This window comes from Hyperolius riggenbachi, chromosome 2 (assembly GCF_040937935.1).
Source record: "Hyperolius riggenbachi isolate aHypRig1 chromosome 2, aHypRig1.pri, whole genome shotgun sequence".
NCBI lineage: Eukaryota > Metazoa > Chordata > Amphibia > Anura > Hyperoliidae > Hyperolius > Hyperolius riggenbachi.
This window is the reverse complement of record NC_090647.1, coordinates 96,344,387-96,367,839: the sequence shown is the minus strand read 5'-3', so window position 1 is coordinate 96,367,839 and position 23,453 is coordinate 96,344,387. Positions and strand designations below refer to the sequence as shown.

Sequence of the window (23,453 nt, the reverse complement as noted above, 5' to 3'; positions counted from 1 at the left end):
ACCAGCCACATAGGCGGATGAGAGGTTTGGATCCCCAGAGCGAGCTCCATGCTGTTGGGGAGGGGGGGTCTCATGAGTTATTGGCTTAGTGCTGCAGCTCAGCTCAAACTGACAATGTTTCAGTCAGAAACCCTGTCATCAGTGTGCTCCTCTGGAGTGGATTAGGAGGCAGATGTAATGCCTGGCAGATCTCCTGCTTTCTTTCAGTCGCTATGCCCCAATCAATTACCATGGCTCTGAGCCCGGCCCACGTCTTTATCTATAGACAAGCCCCCGCTTGAACAGGGCACTGAATATGTCTCCTGACTTCAGTTGCCCTCAGGTCTTAATGTGCAAGGTATAGCAACTGAGGCAGAGAAAGCCAGAGTACCACCAGAGCAAACAAGACTGTGCAACTGGGTGATATTAGGCAGTAGCCCACGGGCCTTGTGTTTGACACCTATGGTCTAGAGGTTTCTTTTTTTCCCATCTCCAGCCTACAGTTCCAGCGCTGAGTCCCTCTTCATCTTCTTGAAGAAAAGTAATCCTGCGCATCTGTCCAATTTAGCTAAGAGTCTTAAAGTACGAAGTGCCAAAGGCTGAAGCAGAGTGGATGACCCACTCCTATTACAAAAGAGATGCGGAAACCTCTTATGGTGCCCATATTATAAAAACATTTGATTTTCCTGTTTATTTGAACAAAATTATCGAATCTAGTTAAAGTAGAAAATAATCTTTTTTTTTTCTATCAAGAAAAATGAATGATTATCCCGTTTTTTTTTTTCTATAAAAAAACGATTGGACATGATGGAAAAGTCTTTATTTCGAATCTGACTGAATAATCAAACAAAATTATCTAATTGAAATTTTTTTGAAAAAATTGTACCATGGGCACCTTTAGTTTAATTGGAATATCTTTATTGTGCTGAGTGAAACAATGCTACCATTTTGAGATCACAAAGGTTCTTTTTGTAAGGCGTGATGTTCATGACAATAAACTGGTGGGCTACCAAAAATTCCAATTACGTTTAGAGTGGCGACTGGATAAATTTGTGTGTTCATGTAAGATTCATGCAAGCCCAGTAGAAGGAAGCTGCTTGGGCATAGCTTTTTTCCCTCCATGCATGAGGGCTTTGTCCAACTGGACATGCGCAGACCTTCCTTACGCATACCCAGTGCAGCTGCACATGTTCCTGGCTGCACTTCAATCCAGAAGAAGCATGTTTGAATTCAATCTGCCAGTTCAAATATGTTTAGAGGGACCTGCTGGATCAGTGGGCTGGGGATGAGGTAAGTATCTATTTTTTATATTTTTTGATGCTTCGCAATTGTTTTGATGGGAACTGTGCTAGTCCTGAAGACAACACATCACATTAAAAGATTGTAACTCTTTCCTACTCTACATGCAAGGTTTTAAATATTGTTGGCTCCGCCCAGGTTGTTGAGCTAACCACTTCTTATCCACACAGACAGGGAGGGAAATGTTACCAGATAGGAAACCAACATCAGTGGTGTAGCTAAGGAGCTATGGGCCCGATACAAATTTTACATGGGGCTCCCCAAGCACTCTATACATAACAATTGATAAGGCACACCAAAACCTGTCAAGGATTTGTTAATGATTACTACTATTTAAAGCATCTACAGAAGTGATAATTACCAACACAGGACCAATAAAGTGCTAATATTGTGCTTGAGGGAGGGCCCCTCGGGGCCCCTTGACCCATGGGCCCCTATGCGGTAGCTACCTCTTCAACCCCTATTGCTATGCCCCTGACCAACAGCAAGAAAATCCATATTGAAATTTTTTTTCTATGCCATCTTTGAATAAAATAAACCATTATGCTGAAATAAAGCTTCAAAAAGTTAAATCTGCCAAGTTTGGTTGCAGCAGCACTTATTAAAGTCTTCTTTGTCCTGTAACACAGCAATTTCACCTATAAGATGTGGTGATTGGCTGCATCAGAACCACCTCTAAGAATGGTGGTGTCCAGAAAAGGGTCTGCTGTATTTATTTTTAAAGGACATCCAAGGTGACATGTGACATGATGAGATAGACACATGTATGTACAATGCCAAGCCCACAAATAACTATGTTAAGTTCCTTTTTTTATTTCTTTGCGTGTAAGAGTTAAACATCAGGGGCCATATGCAATTCACTTTTTCACCTGAGTTTTCTCCTAGGAGATAATTTTTCATCTTTAAATTTAAAATAACTTTCTAGCACATAACCGTTTTTAGGTTTCTAAAAGTAAGTAAAAAAGTTCTACCCAAATTATTTTTAGTATTTTCTTGCTTTCTAGTGGTTTAAAGGCATTTTAATGAGAAGTTTAAAAATATCACCTAGGAGAAAACTCAGGAGAAAAAATGAATTGCATATGGGCCAAGGTATGCAAGTTTCTGTCTGGGTCGGGACTGGATCGGACTATAGCATAGCCCTTACTTTTACAGCCATAAAACACTTTCCTGGCAGATATTGGCTTCTGAGAGCCGTAAAAAGATAAAAAAAAGGTCAATCAGGGCTGGATTTACAGCTCAGGACCTTATAGACACATAAGCTCTTGCATCCTAAACCCTGACCCTTAGCACAAGCCACACCTCCTCAAGCCATGCTCTCTGGCCAGCGTGATGTGCCCCATTAAGTAGTTCCCTAATCAGATGTACCCTTCTTCCCCCTCCTCTAATAAATAGCCAGATGTGTCCCCCTTTCTCCCTCCACCCAACCAGTACAATTAGCCTCCCCTCCCCTTTACAGTGCCAGCGAGTCTGTTCATATATGGTCTGCTTGCACTCTGCAGAGAGAGGGAGGGAGAGAGTCAAGTGAGAACTTGGGGCAGCCAGTGAGCTACCTTTTACACACATGCCGCCTGTAGGCAATAGCCTACAGTGCCTATTGGTAAATCTTGCCCTGGGTCAAGAGTTCATACATTTGAGCTCTGGCATACTTCGATGAATGTGTCATTATTCATTAAGCAGAGACAATGAAACAGTACAAACATGAAAAACTAGAATCAAATGTATAATAAAACTGTGGGATGTCTAAAGAAAAAAAAAAAAAAAAAAAAATTAGGAGGAGGAGGATAGATACAATTGTTTATGTCATCAGTTTATTTTCACATGGATGTCCTTTAAAGAGACACTGAAGCCAGTTTAAAAACGGCTTTTTACCGTTTATTTATGTGAGGCATGTTCGCCCTTGTTAAAACACCGCTATCCCGCGGCAGAACGAGGGGTCTTTACCCCCCAAATCCCCTGGGGCACACTGCGAGGAGCGCTTCTGTGAGAGGCAGAGCTTTCAGCTGCCTCTACACGCGTCTATCAGCGCGTATCTCCGCCTCCACACATCCCTCTCAGTCTTCCTTCACTGAGAGGGGCTGAGGAGAGGCGGAGATCCGCGGCTGATTGACGTGCATTAAGGCAGAGCTACAGCCGAAAGCTCTGCCTCCATGAGCAGCAAAATCCATGACCAAGAAAGTAGTGGATTTTGCAGGGGGGATTTGGGGGGTAAAGACTCCTCGTTATGCCGCGGGATGGCGGCGTCTTAGCAGTGGCAAACATGCCTCACATAAATAAAAGGTAAAAAGCCATTTTTAAACTGGCTTCAGTGTTTCTTTAAAGCAGACTCGTACTTTTGTGGCAGACAGCACTCCCCAGGTTAAAGATTTGATGTGCCAGGTCAAAGATCCAGCAGCACTTCCAGATCCCAGCATACAATGGAAAGATAAGGACCGGCACCATCCAGTATCAATTGCTCTTTAAAATTTATTGGTAAGACAGCATGACAATTTAACGACGTTTCGGAGGGTAATCCTCCTTTCTCAAGTTTCTGTCAGTGTCTAACAAACCTTACATATTCACCTCTTTATATATAACACACCATTAAGATTAGCCAATCACACTGTAGATGTCGCCTGTGGCGACCAATCCCCTCTCGTCACGCACAAGCGGACCTGATGGGGAACTGTCATATGCGTATACAGCATGCGCACAAGTTGCAGAACTTACCAGGGGGCAGGGCTAGAAGGCGCAACAGGCGCGAGTCCGGCGTGGTTTGTTAGACACTGACAGAAACTTGAGAAAGGAGGATTACCCTCCGAAACGTCGTTAAATTGTCATGCTGTCTTACCAATAAATTTTAAAGAGCAATTGATACTGGATGGTGCCGGTCCTTATCTTTCCATTTCTTTAAAGCAGATGCATCTAAAAGGGTAATGCAAATCAGTTAGAAAGAAGCTTAACATGGCCTTGGTCCTTATGTATAATTTACTTATTTGGAGAAACTTGCTAAAGCTCTCATTTTTTGCAAAAAGGAAAGCAAAAGAAAAAAAAACTTTTTTCTCAGGGTAACTAATTTCAAAAGAAATGTCTGTTTGAATTCTGAGAATAAGCAATAAGCGCACTTCCACGATTTATTGAATTGTCCTAGATTTCTAACTCTAATTAATAATGTGATTATAAAGCAATGGGCTTCCCCTGTCCATGTCAAATATGAGCATTGCTAGATGGTATAGGGATCCAATTTTATACATTTCCTGTGCAGTGTAAATGTGTAATCCATTATACTATATATATATCCTAATATAAATAATTGTTTGCCCCAAAATGGCACCTGGGTGACACTGTATTTAATTTTTTGGTTTCTATTCTAGATAGTGCCCCTTTCTCCCCCATAAGATTACTAACAACATTCTGGGATTCATACCCAATGGATGGATGCATAGCCAAAGTAATCAATGTATAGTCAAGTTAACAATTTTTCTTCTTTATTCGGATATGCAGGGTAATTACACTATTAATCAGAGAGCAATTTCAGGATGATTTATACAGGCCCTTCTAAAAAAAATGTGCATATTGTGATAAAGTTCATTATGTTCTGTAATGTACTGATAAACATTAGACTTTCATATATTTTAAATTCATTACACACAACTGAAGTAGTTCAAGCCTTTTATTGTTTAAATATTGATGATTTTGGCATACAGCTCATGAAAACCCAAAATTCCTATCTCAAAAAATTAGCATATCATGAAAAGGTTCTCTGAACGAGCTAGTAACCTAATCATCTGAATCAACTAATTAACTCTAAACACCTGCAAAAGATTCCTGAGGCTTTTAAAAACTCCCAGCCTGGTTCATTACTCAAAACCGCAATCATGGGTAAGACTGCCGACCTGACTGCTGTCCAGAAGGCCATCATTGACACCCTCAAGCAAGAGGGTAAGACACAGAAAGACATTTCTGAATGAATAGGCTGTTCCCAGAGTGCTGTATCAAGGCACCTCAGTGGGAAGTCTGTTGGAAGGCAAAAGTGTGGCAGAAAACACAGCATAACGAGAAGATTGTGGAGAAGGACCGATTCCTGACCTTGGGGGACCTGCGGAAGCAGTGGACTGAGTCTGGAGTAGAAACATCCAGAGCCACCATGTACAGGCGTGTGCAGGAAATGGGCTACAGGTGCTGCATTCCCCAGGTCAAGCCACCAGAAACAGCGTCAGAAGTGCCTGACCTGGGCTACAGAGAAGCAGCACTGGACTGTTGCTCAGTGGTCCAAAGTACTTTTTTTGGATGAAAGCAACTTTTGCATGTCATTTGGAAATCAAAGTGCCAGAGTCTGGAGGAAGACTGGGGAGAGGGAATCGCCAAAATGCCTGAAGTCCAGTGTCAAGTACCCACAGTCAGTGATGGTCTGGGGTGCCTTGTCAGCTGCTGGTGTTGGTCCACTGTGTTTTATCAAGGGCAGGGTCAATGCAGGAAGCTATCAGGAGATTTTGGAGCACTTCATGCTTCCATCTGCTGAAAAGCTTTATGGAGATGAAGATTTCATTTTTCAGCACGACCTGGCACCTGCTCACAGTTGCAAAACCACTGGTAAATGGTTTGCTGACCATGGTATTACTGTGCTCAATCGGCCTGCCAACTCTCCTGACCTGAACCCCATAGAGAATCTGTGGGATATTGTGAAGAGAAAGTTGAGAGACACAAGACCCAACACTCTGGATGAGCTTAACCACCCTAGCGTTCAATTGTTGCGGCCATGCATTTGCGGGAGGGAAATGTTTGTTTCTAATTTGTTTTATATAGTGTAGCTAGCACTAGGCTAGCTACACATGTGCCCCAAGTCCCCCGGCACCGCTCTGATCCCCCCGATCGCCCCGGCTATATTTAACTAGCCGCAATCCCGCGAGAACCACAACTTCCCCGAACAGCTTCTGTCATTGCTATGGCGACGATCGGACATGACATCTGATGTTATCAACGTCATTACGTCATGCACAGTCCCGTTCCTCCCCATAGTTGGAGAGGCTGCGCCATTGCGGGTTTCGGGGGGAGGTATGTATAAGGGCGGCGATCGGGGGTGTCAGAGGGTGGCGGCGGCGATCGGGGGCAACATGTAGCTAGCCAAGTGCTAGCTACATGATCTGATACTATTTTTATTTTAAAAAAAACACCTGGGGCCATGCGATCCCCTGCGGCGGTATGGACGAGCTGAGCTCGTCCATACCGCTCAGGTGGTTAAGGCCGCTATCGAAGCTGGGCCTCCATAACACCTGAGTAGTGCCACAGGCTGATTGCCTCCATGCCACGTCGCATTGAAGCAGTCATTTCTGCAAAAGGATTCCCAACCAAGTATTGAGTGCATAACTGAACATAATTATTTGAAGGTTGACTCTTTTTGTTTTAAAAACACTTTTCTTTTATTGGTTGGATGAAATATGCTAATTTTTTGAGATAGGAATTTTGGGTTTTCATGAGCTGTATGCCAAAATCATCAATATTAATACAACAAAAGGCTTGAACTACTTCTGTTATGTGTAATGAATCTAAAATATATGAAAGTCTAATGTTTATCAGTACATTACAGAAAATAATGAACTTTATCACAATATGCAATTTTTTTGAGAAGGACCTGTACATTAATGCAGTGGCGTAACTACAATTAATGCCCCCTTCCCGCAAAACTTTTATAGGGTCCCCCCAATGTTCACCCCCCTTCCCTTGCCTCCTTACAAGGATAATAATAAAAAAGGCAATCATATCTTTACAGCCATTACAAGTGCCGTTCCCCTATAGTTACGCCTTTGCATTTACAGTATGATATTACTACGCTTATTCTTTAGCTTAGGCAACGTTGAACTTTAGGAATGCCCTTCTTTCTTTGTTTCCTTACAACTTTCACTTTTTGATCCATTCTGTACACTTTCATACCATTGTTTCATTTATATTCTCACCACTCCCCTACAGTCACTCCATAGGTATGGCCTGGCCAACATGAGCACCCACAAACCATCTTACTCTTTCTCCTGATTGATGACATGTGTACATCACCATCACTTTCCATCAAATCTCTGGAGTCTCCACTGACCCTCTGTTCTTCATGGGTTAGTCATTTCTGCTACTCATCATTATTGCTATTGCTTTAGCTATTATTGCTACCTCTCTTTGTTTTATTAAAGGAACTGAAACAAGACATTTCCAGCTTCCGTTTTGAGGTTTTGGGACTGTTAAAGGGTAACAAATTAAATATTACAAAAAGCAATGGCACATCAGAACTCTCAGACAGCGAAGAAAAAAGTCGGCCCAAAGAAAAGAAGAGTCGATCGCAGAAAAGCTTCAGCTTTTTTGACATAACCACTATGATCCATCCCAGATCAGCAGAAATAGCGACTGAAAAGCATAGCAACATCAGCAACGGATCTGCTACGCTGGCGCCAGAGACCACCAAGGAAAAGCCGAAAAGGATTCAGTTTGCCAAAGACATAAAGAGCTTTGGCCTTTTTCACAGACGTTCAAAACATAGCAGCACGGAACAGAGTTCGAACAAAATTTATTCTGTCTCTGAGGAAGTCCCTGAGCAACTAGTATCCAATCCGAGCGAAAAAACACTTGACAAAGTCAAAGACGTAAAAGCGAACAGTGAGCTAAATGTAAATACTTTGAATGAACAATGTATAGTAGTTGAAGATATCCAGAATCCCTTGGAATGTCTACCATTGCAGCCTTCAGACAGTTGCCACAGTAATGATCCAGACAGTCAAACAGTGGAGGCTAAAGACAATTTGGACAAAGCCAGTGCCGGCTCTGGTGGAAATGGAACTTCAGAGGAGACCTCTGTAATACCCACAGTAGAAGACGACTCCATAACCAGACTGTGATTGTTAATATTTGTATATAGGTATATATATTGAAATATATATTTTATCAGTGCATTTTGGAATGTTGTAATATTACTTTGCAAACCCAATCAAAAGTATCAGAAACCCTTCATATACATCTGATCATCATATAGAGGGAAAGAAATACACTAGGAATGAATGGTATGCTTGTCAAAAAGGATATACAGTACAGTACATTTTAATGCTATATCTAACTAAGACGTCATTTTTTTTTTTTTACTATTACCCTTCCAACATCCTTATCATGTTAGACTATGCAAAATATTCATAAGAAAAGCATTGACCATACATTTTTTTCCCTTAGAAAGATTTATTAATATTTACCACTCTTGCATACATTGTACTTGCTCATACATTATATACAAAAAGATATGTGCCCTAATAATATTTAATATTTAGATAGATAGTGTTCAGCAAATAATTGGACCTGCTCAGGGAAACCAGAAAGGTATATGTTCTTGTCCTACAGGGTGTTTTTATGTATATTGCACACAAATATTTCAGGGTACATTATATCTTTGTGTACCCTATGAAAAAATGAGCCCCATAATTGGCAAGCTCAGGTAATGCTATAAGGACATTTACTACTATGGACTGCTGTTGTCACTTGCCGGTTTAAGAAGGACTATTGCATTTAGGAGTTGGGTTCAACATATTGGAATATTTTCGTAGCGTTGTGTTATTGTTGGAGTAGGAGAGATTCATGCCACAGGGAAGGGGTTAAAATATCCATTTTGATGGCGCATCTGTTTTGGTATTATGAATCTAACTATCACAAATGGGAGGATAATATTGGATATCCTTTATATTGTATTTCACACAGTGGGCCTGTCACTTAAAGGGGCACTATGGCTAAAAATTGTAAAATTTAAAATATGTGCAAACATAGACAAATAAGAGGTAAAAGTTTTTTTCCAGAGTAGAATGAGCCATACATTACTTTTCTCCTATGTTGCTGTCACTTACAGTAGGTAGTAGAAATCTGACAGAAGCAGGGATGAGCAGAAACTACGCCAGTGCGAATTTACGCATCGTAGTTCGCATCTACGCATCGTAGTTCGTAGGTGAAGTTTCAAAACTACGATTACGAATTTAAACGTAGCGAATGCGTTACTCGCATCTAATTTTCCGTGTGCGATTGTATGCTTACAAATTTACGCATTGGAAAGGGGAATGTACGCAAAGAAGAGGTCCCGGTGTAAGCATCTAATGAGCAATTAATGCGTAAAATTTTCTGCATACGGGCATAAGCATCCTCATACACTACACTTCACACTACGTGTAATTGCGTATTTTAATGTGTAGTCTACGAAATGCATACGAAGCGAATATATGATTTCGAAGCCGTAGTTTGGCGAAGCGTAATTGCATAAAACTACGCAAAGTTCCAGCGTAGCGAAGTTGGCTGACTACGACCGTCCCTGGACAGAAGCGACAGGTTTTGGACTAGTCCATCTCTTTATAGGGGATTCTTAGCATGGTTTTTATGCTTTATAAAGATATTCCCTAAAAAGGATTTAAACAATGATGCTGGTCAGCTTCCCTGCTCGCTACACAGTTTATGGCAGTTGGGCAGAGCAACTGCCGACATACACTAAGTGCTTTTGAAAACAAATCAATCTCTGAGATTCCCCCCCCCCCCACCCCCCAATAAGAGATGGACTAGTCCAAAACCTGTCAGATTTCTACTACCTACTGTAAGTGACAGTAACATAGGGGAAGAGTAGTATATGGCTCATTTTACTCTGGAAAAAAGGTACTTCTTATTTGTTTATGTTTGCACATATTTTACATGTTACAAATTTTTGCCATAGTGCCCTTTTAATAAATTGTGAATTATCTATACTACATGTCCTAGTGTATCTTATGCTAGCTGATACCTGGAAATGTGGTTGTTCTACCTGAACCCTTCCACCTCTTTCCTATGCTAGTAAGATATTCACCCTTTGTGGCCAGCACTGAAGCTGCTACAGAGTCTCATAAGGATAAGAATCTGTTCCACCTGCAGTGTTAACCACAAAAAGTTAGCAATCTAAGTAACATAGGAAGAATGTAGGTGGAGTGACTGTGTGCCAAGCAGTGTTAGCTGCTCCCTGGCTAGTCTGACCGTGGCTCAAAGTCACATGTCTGCCATTTCCTAAGGGACTTTCTCTGCAACAGCTACATCAAAAATGCAGATAGTGTGAGTCATGGCACAGGCCCCTATTCCATTTACATACAATGAAAAATATAGGAGGGAGGCACTAAAGACTGGTTGCTGGTATCTTGGTGCCAGATACCACTGGGCATTGTCAGAGGGCTCATGGAGTCCATGTCCTGATTTGGTTAGAGCTGTTTTGGTAGACCGCTGGTCCTAATGGTTTGCTTGATAAAAAAAATAATAATGTATATCTACATATATGGTTTTACAAATCTGTTTATGCATACATGCACCTAGACATGGCCTCCATCCTAGGATCCTAGCAAACTGAAGTTTAGAGAATAATGACAATTAAAAACTTTTCACTTTCTGCAGGACATCCTGCATTAAGGAATCCAGTGATAGTGGCAAAATGACCTTTCAAGTATGTATTCTTTCACACTGTTATACCAGCTCTGGTTCTCTTTAAGAAAGCACGCACACCTCATTACTGGTTCTATACTGAAATAAGTATGTCTGTGTTTGTCTGTCTCCGTGTGTGTCAGTTTAGGATGCAGCTCTAACTTATTCCAAAACTCATTTCTTCATTCAGTTATCCATATTAACTCATGTTGGTTTAATGTCTAATTTGCTATAATATGATCTACTGATTGGCTAATAGTTGAAATGTATAAGCCTTGTCTATGTTATTTGCGCTGCACAGATGGATATACATGTTTAGTTCTATACCTCCATTGGTTGAAGGATTACTGGAGCAGCACAGCCTGTATGTGTTGGTAACTCAGTGCACTGCACCTTGACACAGGTCACTTGGTTTCCTGTAACAAAGCTGAACTAATTTATTCTCCAGGCTGTGATCATTCTATGTTATTTAGCATCTGTTATGCAGTCTCTGTACATAGGGTCGGTCATTCTATCTCTTGTAACATGGCAGAGGTCACTCATTGTAACATGGCTGTTGTCACTTACAGTCTACTGTTAATAAATAGTGTTCACTTTTATTGCAATGTGGCAGTTGTACAACGTTCAATATTGTTGCAACTAACCAACCAACCAACCAACAGCTCTGCATGTTATGATGCATATAGGACTTGATTTACCAAGACAAATAGCATGCCTTATCAAAGTTAACATGCCTCATCAAAGTAGCATAGCGAGCGCTACGAACCCACAGGGGCTCGGGGGCAGGATGAGTGGAGCTCTTGTCATTGCCAATTAGCAGGCATAAGTTCGCTATGCTACTCTGATAAGGCATGTTTAGTTTGATAAGGCATGTTATCTCTGATAAGGCATGCTATTTGTCTTAGTGAATCAAGCCCATAGTGTGCAGCCTTTAGAGATATTTGGGGCATGGAGATAGCATGCTCTATTTTAATTTGGGGGGTTAGAGGTCTTTATTTTGGCTTTCTTTAAAATACCTACTATTCTATCATACTAACTGTGGTGTCATAAATGGAATTATGACTTCACAAAACCATATATTATAATACAATGCCTGTTATAATGTCAGAATACTAACTTTAATATTATATTATATGCTATGGCCCCATTTTACTGAGGTTCCCCTGAGTTGGTGTACACTAGAGAAGATTGAAGGATGGGTATCCTGTAAACCTGACTGAAGTTTATTAAAAAGGATCTGTTATTAACTACCCTTAACTGTTTTGTATTGCACAACAGTGTTAACCATAGGAGGTAATTTTGCTGCCTTTTATTTTAGTATAATTTTCACCATCACAATTTTCATCGTAATTGTGATTTTTTTGGGGTAATCTTTATTTAGCATAATTTTTTTCAAGTTTTGCAATATTACATTCATGGAATCTACTGATGTATTTTTGCCTAACTTGTGAAAGTATGCTTGCAATATTGAGTATTGATCAGTGAATATGGCCTTGTTCACTTTTCATACTTTCCATAGAAATGTTACACTTTATTACAGGTGTGAATATTTGTGAAAATATATGGGCAACCTGGCAATGTGGGCGCGAGGAAATGCAGTTAGTAGATTATAAGTAACTATACCGATATTCTACTATCCTCTACTGTAACCTAATTCTCACACTAATCCTTCCCTATATAGGACTAACACTAACCTTCCCCTACCCACACCTAACACTAACCTTCCTCCTTTATATGTCTAACTCTAACCTCCCACCACCTACTCCTAACACTGACCTTCTGTCAATATATGCCTAACACTAACCCCCATTATCTGCGATGATAATCCAGCGCTTAAGTCCCCCCCCCCCCCCCCCTGCCACTCAGCTATACCATAGCAAAGTGATTACGATACTCCCACACCTAAATTATCCCCTAAATTAGGACCTTGCTAATACCTTTGGGTTTGTACTACAACCTGACACTTAAATTACCTAAATTATAACCGAGTACCTATTTCCACTCTGTCAACGATATAGCCACTAATTACATAGCAGACTAATTACCAGGCACAACACATTTTTGCCATATGCATTAAAGCGAAGATAATGTGAGGTTGATATGGAGGCTGCCATAGTTATTACCTTTTAAACAATACTAGTTGCCTGGCAGCACTGCTGATCTATTTGGCTGTACTTGTGTCTGAATTACACCAGAAACAAGCATGCAGCTAATCTGGTCAGTTCTGACAATATTGTCAGAAACACCTGATCTGCATATGCTTGTTCAGGGTCTATGGCTTAAAGTATTAGAGGCAGAGAATCAGCAGGGCAGCCAGGCAACTGGTATTGCTTAAAATTTCTTTAAAAAAAAAGATTTTTAATTTCTTTAAAAAAAATTGCTGTAGGTACTTGGACTTGACTGCAATCAGACAATCATGAACCTTTCGGAAAGCCACAAGACGTATCAATATGATTGAGATGACGGTTGTATAGAAGACTAATAGAATACTCTTTACAATAAATCCAGGCCAAGTTTCCAGAATTCCTTGTTACCAACATTCTCCAGTATAGGGGAGCCTTAGTAAATCATATCCCAGTGTAGCTTTAGAATAGCAGATATTATTATTACCAGTATTTTCAATCTATATAGTGCCAGCCTCTTCTGTACATACACATATGGGACGTACATACCATGTTATAATGTAGACTCCTGCAGTTACACTCCGGCCTTTCACTTTCTCACTTTTTTCCTTAGTCTTTGGTGTTGTTGGGCAATGGGCAAATATTTGGAGTCTAGTAAATGATAAAACACAACTATCTAAAAGCTTACATTCACCAAACTCTTAAACAAGTTTGCATGTTTAGTAAAGTCTGTGACCCATATGCAATTAACTTTTTTTTCCTGAGTTTTCTCCTAGGTGATCATTTTAAACTTGCCAATAAAATGCCTTTTAAGCCATCAGAAAGCAAGAAAATACTCAAAATAACATTGATAGTACTTCTTCACCTACTTTTTGACACTTTTTGGTTGAAAAAAAATGGAAAGTTATTTTAAATAGATGATGAAAAAATGTCTCTTAGGAGAAAACTCGGTACAAAAAGTTGATTGCAAGTTTTCTCCTCTGACATAATTGTTATCTTCTGTTTAAAATAACTCTCAGCACTCTGCAACTGAAAGGGTAACAAAGAGTACATCAAAAAGTAGTACATGAAAAAGTACTGTCAAAGTTATTCTGAATATTTTCTTGCTTACTGTTGTCTTAAAAGACATTTTATTGATAAGATGTGAAAATATTACTATTATCTAAAGGCTGCCATACACTGGTCGATTGCCACCAGATAGATCCCTCTGTGATCAAAGAGGGATCTATTGGCTGCCTAAAAGGCAAACAGATTCGGAATCGATTTCACTATGAAACCGATTCACAATCTGTGGAGCTGCCGCCTCCCCCCTGCATACATTACCTGATCCGGCCGGCGCGAGTCGCCCGGTCTCCGCTGTCTTCTTCTCTGCTCTGGGCTCCAGCTTCACTTTACTTCCTGTCCGGGGAAGTTTAAACAGTAGAGGGTGCTCTACTGTTTAAACTTCCTGTCGAGGAAGAAGTGAAGCCAGCCGGAGCCCAGCAGAGGAGGAACAGTGGTGACAGCGGGGACACGTGCCGGCGGAGCAGGTAATGTATTGCCCCTAGCGTCGGTCGTCCGACATTCGAACGCCGCTATCGACGCACTCCCGACCCGCCGGCGATCGAGCGTAATCTTCTGCACGGACAGATCGATCGTTCGATCAGCGTTTACGCAGCGATTTCACAGCAGATTTGATCACAGTGATCGAATCTGCTGTATATCAGCGGGAAATAGTGTAAGTGTATGGGCCCTTTAATAATGGACCTCATCCAATTCAATTCTTCCAGGAAGTTTTTACCTAGCTGATATTTTCACACCTTGTCATAAAATGCTTTTTAAACCACCAGCAAGCTAGAAAATACTAAAAATATTTTTAATTGTACTTTTGTTTTACCAACTTTTAGATAATTTTTCAATTGTAAAATGCTGAAAAGTTATTTTAAAGAAAAGATGAAAATCATCTCCAAGGAGAAATTTTCTCCAAGGAGGAAAAGTTAATTGCACATGGACCAATGTGTTTTATGGAATTTTCTCAATGCCATTCATTAGTAATAATAAACCAAACATTTGTGTAGTGCTTTTCTCCTGTCAAACTCAAAGTGCTCAAGAGCTGCAGCCACTCAAGAGGGCACCCTGCAGTGCCTTACTGAATAGGTACTAACTCTAGCCAGGATTTGAACCCTGGTCTCCCATTTCAAAGTCAGTGTCCTTAAAGAGACACTGAAGCGAAAAAAATATATATGATATAATGAATTGGTTGTGTACTATGAATAATTACTAGAAGATTAGCAGCAAAGAAAATATTCTCATATTTTTATTTTCAGGTATATAGTGTTTTTCTAACATTGCATCATTCTATAATATGTTCAGATTACACAACACTCAGCATTCAAAATGATTCTTTCAGAGCAGTCTGTGAACTGATGACATCTCCTCTGGCAGATAAAAAGTAAATAGTCCAGGAACAGTTGAGATAATAAAAGTCAGATAACAGCCCTCTCCAGGACTTTGAAAGTGGTAGAGATTAATGGCTTTTTTGCATAGAGATAACAACTGGAGTTTCTTAACTCTTCCTGTACTGGAAACAATTAGACTGATGTATCTGATCTTAATGTTTTATTTCTTAGCTGTACTACACATACAAATCATAATATCATAGTTTTTTTTTCGCTTCAGTGTCTCTTTGACCAGTACACTATCCAGGTTCGGAAAACTTACTTTGACATTACAAAGCTTCCTATAACAGTGAAATACCAATGATGATGACACATTTTCCACTAAAGGATCACAATATACAAAGCCTATAAAGTCATCATACTACTTACTATTATTTTACAGATTATTTTACAGAAGGTACTGTGACAGCACAAACAATAGCTATTATTGAATCAACGCACTAGGCTACTTTGCCTACTGTAAATACCTATAATGACATCCAATACCAACTTTGAAATAAAAATATTCCAAAATCACAAAACCTACCCTGACATCATTCATAAAATCCCATTTTGACAACTCATTAGGTATTAGAATATCGTAATACTTTTGATGAAATTTAAAAAGACATGACAACACATAATTTGGCATTACAATATTGGCAATGCCTATTAAGAGATTTTTTGTTACATTTTACATTAGAACAGTATCTATTACAACATCACAATACCTATTGCGACCTCACAGTTCTTACAGTTTCAATTAGAACATCACAATATTTATTATGCACATTTTAGACTTCGTATTGCAACACCACTGCATCAATTAAGCACCAGGTGGTGCCGCTAAACAGTAAAATATCAATAATTGGAATTACCAATATCTTACTATGCACTACCCAATTACTATGCACTACCCAACACCTATACTAACCTTAAACCTTCGGTCAAAGTGCCCAACCCTACCCTTTAACCTAATGCCAAGCCCTAGCACACACATCCCCCCCCCCCCCTGTAGTTGCCTAACTTTAACTCCCACCTAATGACTAACCTTAACCTCCAGGCACCCAGATTACCGATACTCATATTATGTAGTAGCCAATTGGCTATAAGGCGCATCAAGGCTCCAAATGACCGGCTGGGCACCCAATTACTGAAAATTAACACTGGGTCTATTAGACAACTGTAAATCATGGTGCCCAAATAAATGCACACATTTTCACATAAAAAATGATGTCACAATATAGCAGCACAATTATTAACAATGTTTTTTACTTTAAAAAAAAAAGATTTGTTGATATTTGTGGTATACCTGGAAAGCTGTTTATTTATGTTTCTTGCCTTTTCTCATTTCATATTTCAGCGTTGTTGAATATCCTTTGTAAAAGATGTACAGACAGCTGATATTACAATTAGGAGTTAAACAATTGTGAAAACAGGGTAAGGGCCAAGGCTGCCAAATGTATTACAAAATGGTTTAAAACTATTAAAATGGTTACCAAAAATACATATTCACTAAAACTTAAATAAACCAAATATTTATTTTTATACACAAATTCCTTCATTCATTCAACCAACCAATTCCAACTAAACAAATATTGACCAATGCGTCACCTCTGGAAAAGATAAGTATGCAGGGCATCAAGCTCCAGAAATTCACTATGCAGGGCATCAAGTTGCATAAACTAATCCCCCCCCCCCCCCCCAATGTTATTGTTCTTGGATACCTCTATTGTTCTAATAAAATCTAAATGTTTCTCTTGCAAAAAAAAAAAATTAAGAATTTATTTATAATTTAGGACGCAAATTTTACTTACAACATAGGATGCAACAAGCACATAAAACAAGGTGTTTTTGTAAGGGATTTTTAAAAAATGGGGTATTAGGACTGGAGAAGAATGGTATCACAATCACAAAAAAACATCATTACCAGTGATGCTTGCGAATTTTCGCCAAAGTGATTTTTGCATCAAAATCAGCAATTTTTGATTTCGAGAATTTTTTGTTTTTGTATTTTTCGTGAAATTATTTGAAAATCGCAAACATGCAGAATAACAATATTTTACCACTAAAAATGTTACTGCGAAAATGCAAAAAATCAATCCTTTTACCTCGAAAAATCATGAAAAATAACAAAACTTATTTTCTCTCGAAAACCAAATGTAACATTATTTTTGTGAAAATTAATACATATCATTTTCGTTGATCACTGATCATTACCATAGGGTGCATATCTTTTCACAACAAAAATGATGTGGTCATAAATGTTCCTATAAACGTTTTCCCTCTTTTCTACTGTGAAGAAATCATTAAAATAAAACTTCAAAAAAAATTAAAATAAAATAAAAACAATTCTCAATGAAAACTGTGTGTTTTTTCAACTCATTATAACAATGTTATGAATTGGCTTGGTCAGGTTTAATTACTCATGATATGTCACATACCTCTGTAACTGTTGCGGAATATTATTGTATACGGGATGTTATCACCGAGGCAACGTGTATAAACTTTTGATAGTTCTTTGCTTGGAAGACTTTAGGTTTCCAAATAAAATGGCCCTAAGTGTTGTGAAAATCTGATTACTAATGTGTGAAATATTCTTTGTAAATATTGTTCAAAATCTTTGCAAAATGCCGCATTACTGAGACTGACTCCTAGTACAGGAAATTGACTTATGACTTCTATGCTATATTATTTTTACCCGTTGGCATCGCTGAGATTTCCCAGCTCAGACTGACTAAAGTTCAGCTATTGTCCATTGAGTACTTATTTAACCACTTAACGACCGCCTAACGCGATAGGAGTCGGCAGGTTGAAGTGGTGTTTCCATGGAAAAGGCCGCTCGTTTCATGTCAGTTCACGGGGGGTGTCTCCGTGAACAGTCTGCGAGCCGCCGATCGCGGTTCGCAGGCTAATTGTAAACACGCGGGGAAGAAATCCCCGCTGTTTACATCAATACGGCGCTGCTGCCTCTGATTGGCCGGGGATCGCCGCCATCTGATAGGCTAAAGCCTATTGGAGGCGATCCAGGATGGATCGCCGTCCTGTGCCGCTCAGATCCGGAGGGAGAGGGAGGTAAGGGGAGAGAGCGCAGAATATCGCTGCGGAGGGGGGCTTTGAGGAGCCTCCCCCACTCGGCCACACAGAGCAGCGGCGATCAGACCCCCCAGCAGGACATCCCCCTAGTGGGGAAAAAAGGGGAGAAGTCTGATCGCCCTGCCTCATTCACGATCTGTGCTGTGGGCTGGAGAGCCCACGCAGCACAGATCACACAGAAATCCCCTGGTCCTTAAGTGGTTAACACCTGGGCACTTCATCACTTAGTCTCCTATTGTTTAGGCTTAAAGTGTGCCCACGCAAATGCTCGGGTACAAAATTAGGTATTTACCTAAAGAGCAGGAAGCCTCAGGATCCTATTGAGGCTTCCCTCAGTGCTCTGATTTCCCCCCCTCACTGATCACGGCATTGTCACCAATCATATTAGGGCAACACCCATGTATGTGCAGTAATCGGCCGATTGTGTATGAGCAGCTTTGTGCTACTGCATATCGCAGCCATGCTCACGTGGCAACTTAACATCCACGCTCGTAAAAGTGGAGGAGCATGGCCCCGATGTGGAGGGGGGCCATGCTGATTAAGGGGGTACACTGAAGCATGAAGGGAAGCCTCAATAGAATACTGAGGCTTCCCCCTCTTTAGGCAAATAACTCTTTTTGAACCTGAGCTTTGACTGAGGTTCACTTTAACAGCACTAGAAAATTCCTGCTGTGTCACTTGTACATTTAGTGCCCATTTCCACTACTGTGGAGCAAGTAGCATTTCCCTGCATCCAAGTTGAATAATGCAGCCTATTCAATCAATGTCAGTATAGAGCTTTTGGAAGCACTCATCCAAATCCCTACAAGCGTGCATGGCGTGTCTACAGTGATTCGGCTGTGGCGTCACAACATCATGGGTGCCGCGTCTAATTTCGGAAACAGATGTGGCATCCCCGTGGAAATACCACAGTGAAGACAGGAAGCTGAGGTAACCAAGGAGGGGCATGGACCATAACGTTATGCAGTGGGCCTAACCTACGCTATCAGGCGTTGCATCATGTATTGCTAAGTGACTGGTGAGTTTTATAAGTAACATTTTTCTGTGTACAGGGACTTGGAATTCAAAGTTTTTGCCAATTTGTATCATGACACACAGGTGCATTGCCACAGAGGATGTGTACAGACAGCTCTGTCCACCCAGAATGGGTGTCCAAATGTATCATTTGGCCTATCCGGAATCTGAACACCATTAAAGTCATGGTGGAAAAAATTCTGGTATTTATTCTGATTTCTGAAGAGGGAAATACAGCAGCCAAATACAACAACGTTGCATAAGATCCCCATCTCATGTGGAACACTGGGGTACATTAACATAACATGCATGACAATTTTTTAGTACTTATGTCAGTTATATAGTAATGCAGTTTGCAAATAGCGCAAATTGTCTAGTTAATGATGCTGTATTTCTAGTTTTACCACGTATAATGCTTCTTGGCTATATTAGAATGACACCTTGCTTTCACAAACTACATGCATCCAGCAACCAATGCCATACACACATTTTGCACCTTCTAAAGGTGTTAGAAATCAAAAACATTTATCATCAAATCACTGTAGTAGTAGAAATCTGACAAAACTGATAGGTTTTGAACTAGTCCATCTCTTCATGGGGGATTCTCAGCAAGGCTTTTATTCTTTATAAAGACATTCCCTGAAAAGGATTAATACAATGATGCCGGCCTGCCTCCATGCTTGCTGCACCCTTTTTTGGCAGCTGGACAGAGCAACTGCCATTCACTAAGTGCTTTCAAAATGAAAGAAAACCCTGAGAATCCCTCATAAGTAGATGGGCTAGTCCAAAACCTGTTGGTTCTGTCAGATTTCTGCTACCTACTGTAAGTGACAGCAACATAGGAGAAATTTAATTTACAGCTCATTTTACTCTGGAAAATGTACTTCTTATTTGTATGTGTTTACATGTATTTTAAATTGTACTATTTTCACATTTTTTTTTTTTTAAAGGGGAACTGAAGAGAGAGGTATATGGAGGCTGTCATGTTTATTTCCTTTTAATCAATACCAGTTGCCTGGCAGTCCTGCCGGTCTATTTCTCTGCAGTAGTATCTGAATAACACCAGAAACAAGCATGCAGCTAGTCTTGTCAGATCTGAATTTAAAGTCTGAACCACTGAAACACCTGATCTGCTGCATGCTTGTTCAGGGGCTATGGCTAATAGTATTAGAGGCCGAGGATCAGCAGGGCTGCCAGGCAACTGGTATTGCTTAAAAGGAAATAAACATGACAGCCTCCATATACCTCTTTCTTCAGTTCCCCTTTAAATAAGGTTTTATTAAGTTTCCAGGAAGACATCATGGTATCTGAAAAGGTACTGCACTTTGTACTATGTAAAGCACTATGGAAGATATTGGCGCTATATAAATAAAAATAATAATAATAATAAAAAACAGGTAAAGGATATCTACAATAACTGACATTGATATAGACATAATTATTGTATGGGTTGATAGGTAAATAATAAGAAAACCAGGAAATAGAATTCTGAAGGACGCTGTAACATTTCACAAAAAAGAATTGCTTTTCATATTTAAATTCAAGTTAGGAAAAGAAGGGGACAGATTGTCAACCAAAAGAAAAAGAAGTAACACTGGGAAGAGGGTAAAAAAAAAAAAAAAAAGAACAACAAGAGTTAATGCATAGCACCTGTGTAATTCACATAGCATGCATAAAGGGCTGACTGAGGACCAAGGTTATAGCAATTGATATAGAAGTGAATTGCTCCTATTATTTGTTAACCACTTTAGCAACTTCTGCCACGCTTTTCTACGTCCCTGTTTATAAAAGTGTGCCTAGTCTTGAAAAACGCTGATTCAAATACAAATCCTGGTGGTTGAAAGGCGAGATAGAAAACAATTACATGGGGGTGACAGTTGTTTAATTATAGCACACGATACTTAACATCCTTAGTGCCCTACCTACATCTCTGATCTGGTCAGTAGATGCATACCTGGCCGCCCACTCCGCTCTTCCTAACTACTCTACGCATCTGCACTCCCATGCAGAATTTACAGGACTTCACTAGAGCTGTCCCCATCCTGTGCCTGTGGAACTCTCTACTACTGCCCATCATCAAACAGGCCCTCAAAAAACGCACCTTCTCAAGAAGGCCTACCCTACCTCGTTGATACCACAACTCTAGTATCCGAGAGAACGTCTTGATGCAGCCCCCTCCTGTCATGTCACTCACCACCCCCTCCCTTTAGATAGTAAATCCTTTGGCAGGGCCCTCTCTCCTTATGTATTCTACCTGATCATGCATCCTGCTCATAGAACAATGTGATCTGGAAATTGCTTGGATAACTACTCCAATATATGATCTGACATTGTGTGTTGATTACCTGTATTGCTGATTACCTGTATTGTGTTGTCTGTTCCCCCATTATCACCTTATGTATTGTACAGCGCCGCGTAATATGTTGGCGCTATAAAAATCCAATAAATAATAATATTGGCTGGATTTTTTGACACACCGAATCATCAGCACATGGGGAAGGGGGTGGGGGAAGTGTTAGGCATTGTTGGGGGGGGGGGATTAGTGTTAGGTGTAGGTAGGGGATGGTCAATGTGGGAGTTAGGTTATGATAGACAATAGACAATATGATATGATAGACAATGTCAAAGTTTCCAAGCGCAATTTTTACATGTACTTGCATAAAAAGGGTATATTGCTGGAATCCATATCCTGTAGAATGTTATTAAATGGTTAATGTTCTGCATATTTTTTCTTTAATTTGGATTGCTCTATTTATGTGCGATAAAACAGTTTTTATATGAAATGAGGATGCCAGGCGCCAGGCATTTTTCGTTTCAAGGCATTTACTTTTCTTAATTGCTAAGCATTACTAAGCCTAGATGGTTTTATTTAAATGTTACTGTGAAATGTCTCCAAATCACACAAAGAATACGACTGCGAGAAATTTTGCTAAAACATTTTTTATGGGCACATGGGAGGGAGCCATGCTGTTTTAGCAAAATAGCAGTAGTTGAATTCAGGACACTTCTGGACAATAATAAGAAGCAGAATATTTTGCCAGATTTAACTTACAGCTTACACTACAGGACCACCCATAGTAAAATTAACTGACCATTGACCTTATATGAATGCTTGTTTCTGACACAGTAGATTCATTCACTTGCATGGAATAATGACTCATCAGCTGCAACCGCCATTCCTTCCCACTAGAGGGAGGTTCTGGGAGGTCCGGTAGATGAACTTCAGGTTTGAAAACCCAGGTACTGGTAAGAAAGGAGACAAAAAGAGCACCAGAAGCTCTCTGGAAAAAGTAAAAAAAAAATAACAACTACTCACAAACATGGATTGCTATAGTAATATATAATTTTGGGCATCTGGAGAAGGACTGTCTACACTCAGTTATGATGACTCAGTTGATCAACGTGGGTCGTGCTCCAGAAAAAACAAAGGACAACTATGGTCACAGAGGTAACTCCTGAGATGAGGGAGGAGACAATGTGAGATGGGAGGAGTGTAGTGAGTGGAGGTAAGTAATAGCAGCAGTCTTACCTCATGATAAGAGGGTAAGATTGTTATTGTTACACACCGAAAAAAAAGACATTTCACGGTACCTGCCCACTTCCTCAGGCCAATACAAGACATTGTCTGAGCTGTGAATCTCTGTTTCAGAGCGCCAAAACAGAGACACACAGCTCAGACACTGTCTTGTATTGACCTGAGGAAGTGGGCAGGTCCCATGAAACGCGTTGTCTTTTTAGTGGTGTCTGGCAATAACAAACTTAACCTCTTATCACGAGGTAAGACCTGTTCTTATTACTTACCTCCACTCACTACACATTAGATCACAATTGAGGTGCCTCCACCCATCTTGCACTGGAGGGAATTTTTTTTCATAGAGAATGGCAAGCTAAACTTTAAAGGGAACCTAAACTGAGAAGGATGTGGATTTTTCCTTTTAAAATAATACCGGTTGCCTGACTCTCCTGCTGATCCTGTGTCTCTAATACTTTCAGCCACAGCCCCTGAACAAGGATGCAGACCAGGTGCTCTGACTGAAGTCAGACTGTATTAGCTACATGCTTTTTTTCAGGTCTGTGATTCAGCCTCTACTGAAGCTAAAGAGACCAG

General features: G+C 40.1%; 1 protein-coding gene and 1 long non-coding RNA gene across 4 annotated transcripts in view; one reads left to right on the top strand and one right to left on the bottom strand.

Moving 5' to 3' along the window:
* TRPC4 (transient receptor potential cation channel subfamily C member 4) overlaps positions 1-9,031 on the top strand; it is a 345,635-nt gene extending 336,604 nt beyond the window's left edge. For both annotated transcript variants that reach the window (XM_068267093.1, XM_068267094.1), the window contains one exon: positions 7,434-9,031. In XM_068267093.1, the coding sequence (XP_068123194.1) occupies positions 7,434-8,132 (699 nt within the window). In that variant the 3' untranslated portion in view covers positions 8,133-9,031. The remainder of the gene's footprint in view (positions 1-7,433) is intronic.
* LOC137545645 (uncharacterized) overlaps positions 1-23,453 on the bottom strand; it is a 158,872-nt gene that overhangs the window by 55,682 nt on the left and 79,737 nt on the right. Inside the window, exon 3 of one of the 2 annotated variants that reach the window (XR_011026072.1) lies at positions 22,455-22,588. The exons of the other annotated variant lie outside the window; for it this stretch is intronic. This is a non-coding gene — a long non-coding RNA (uncharacterized lncRNA). Of the gene's footprint in view, positions 1-22,454; positions 22,589-23,453 lie in introns of those variants that run through there. 2 annotated transcript variants of the gene reach the window in all.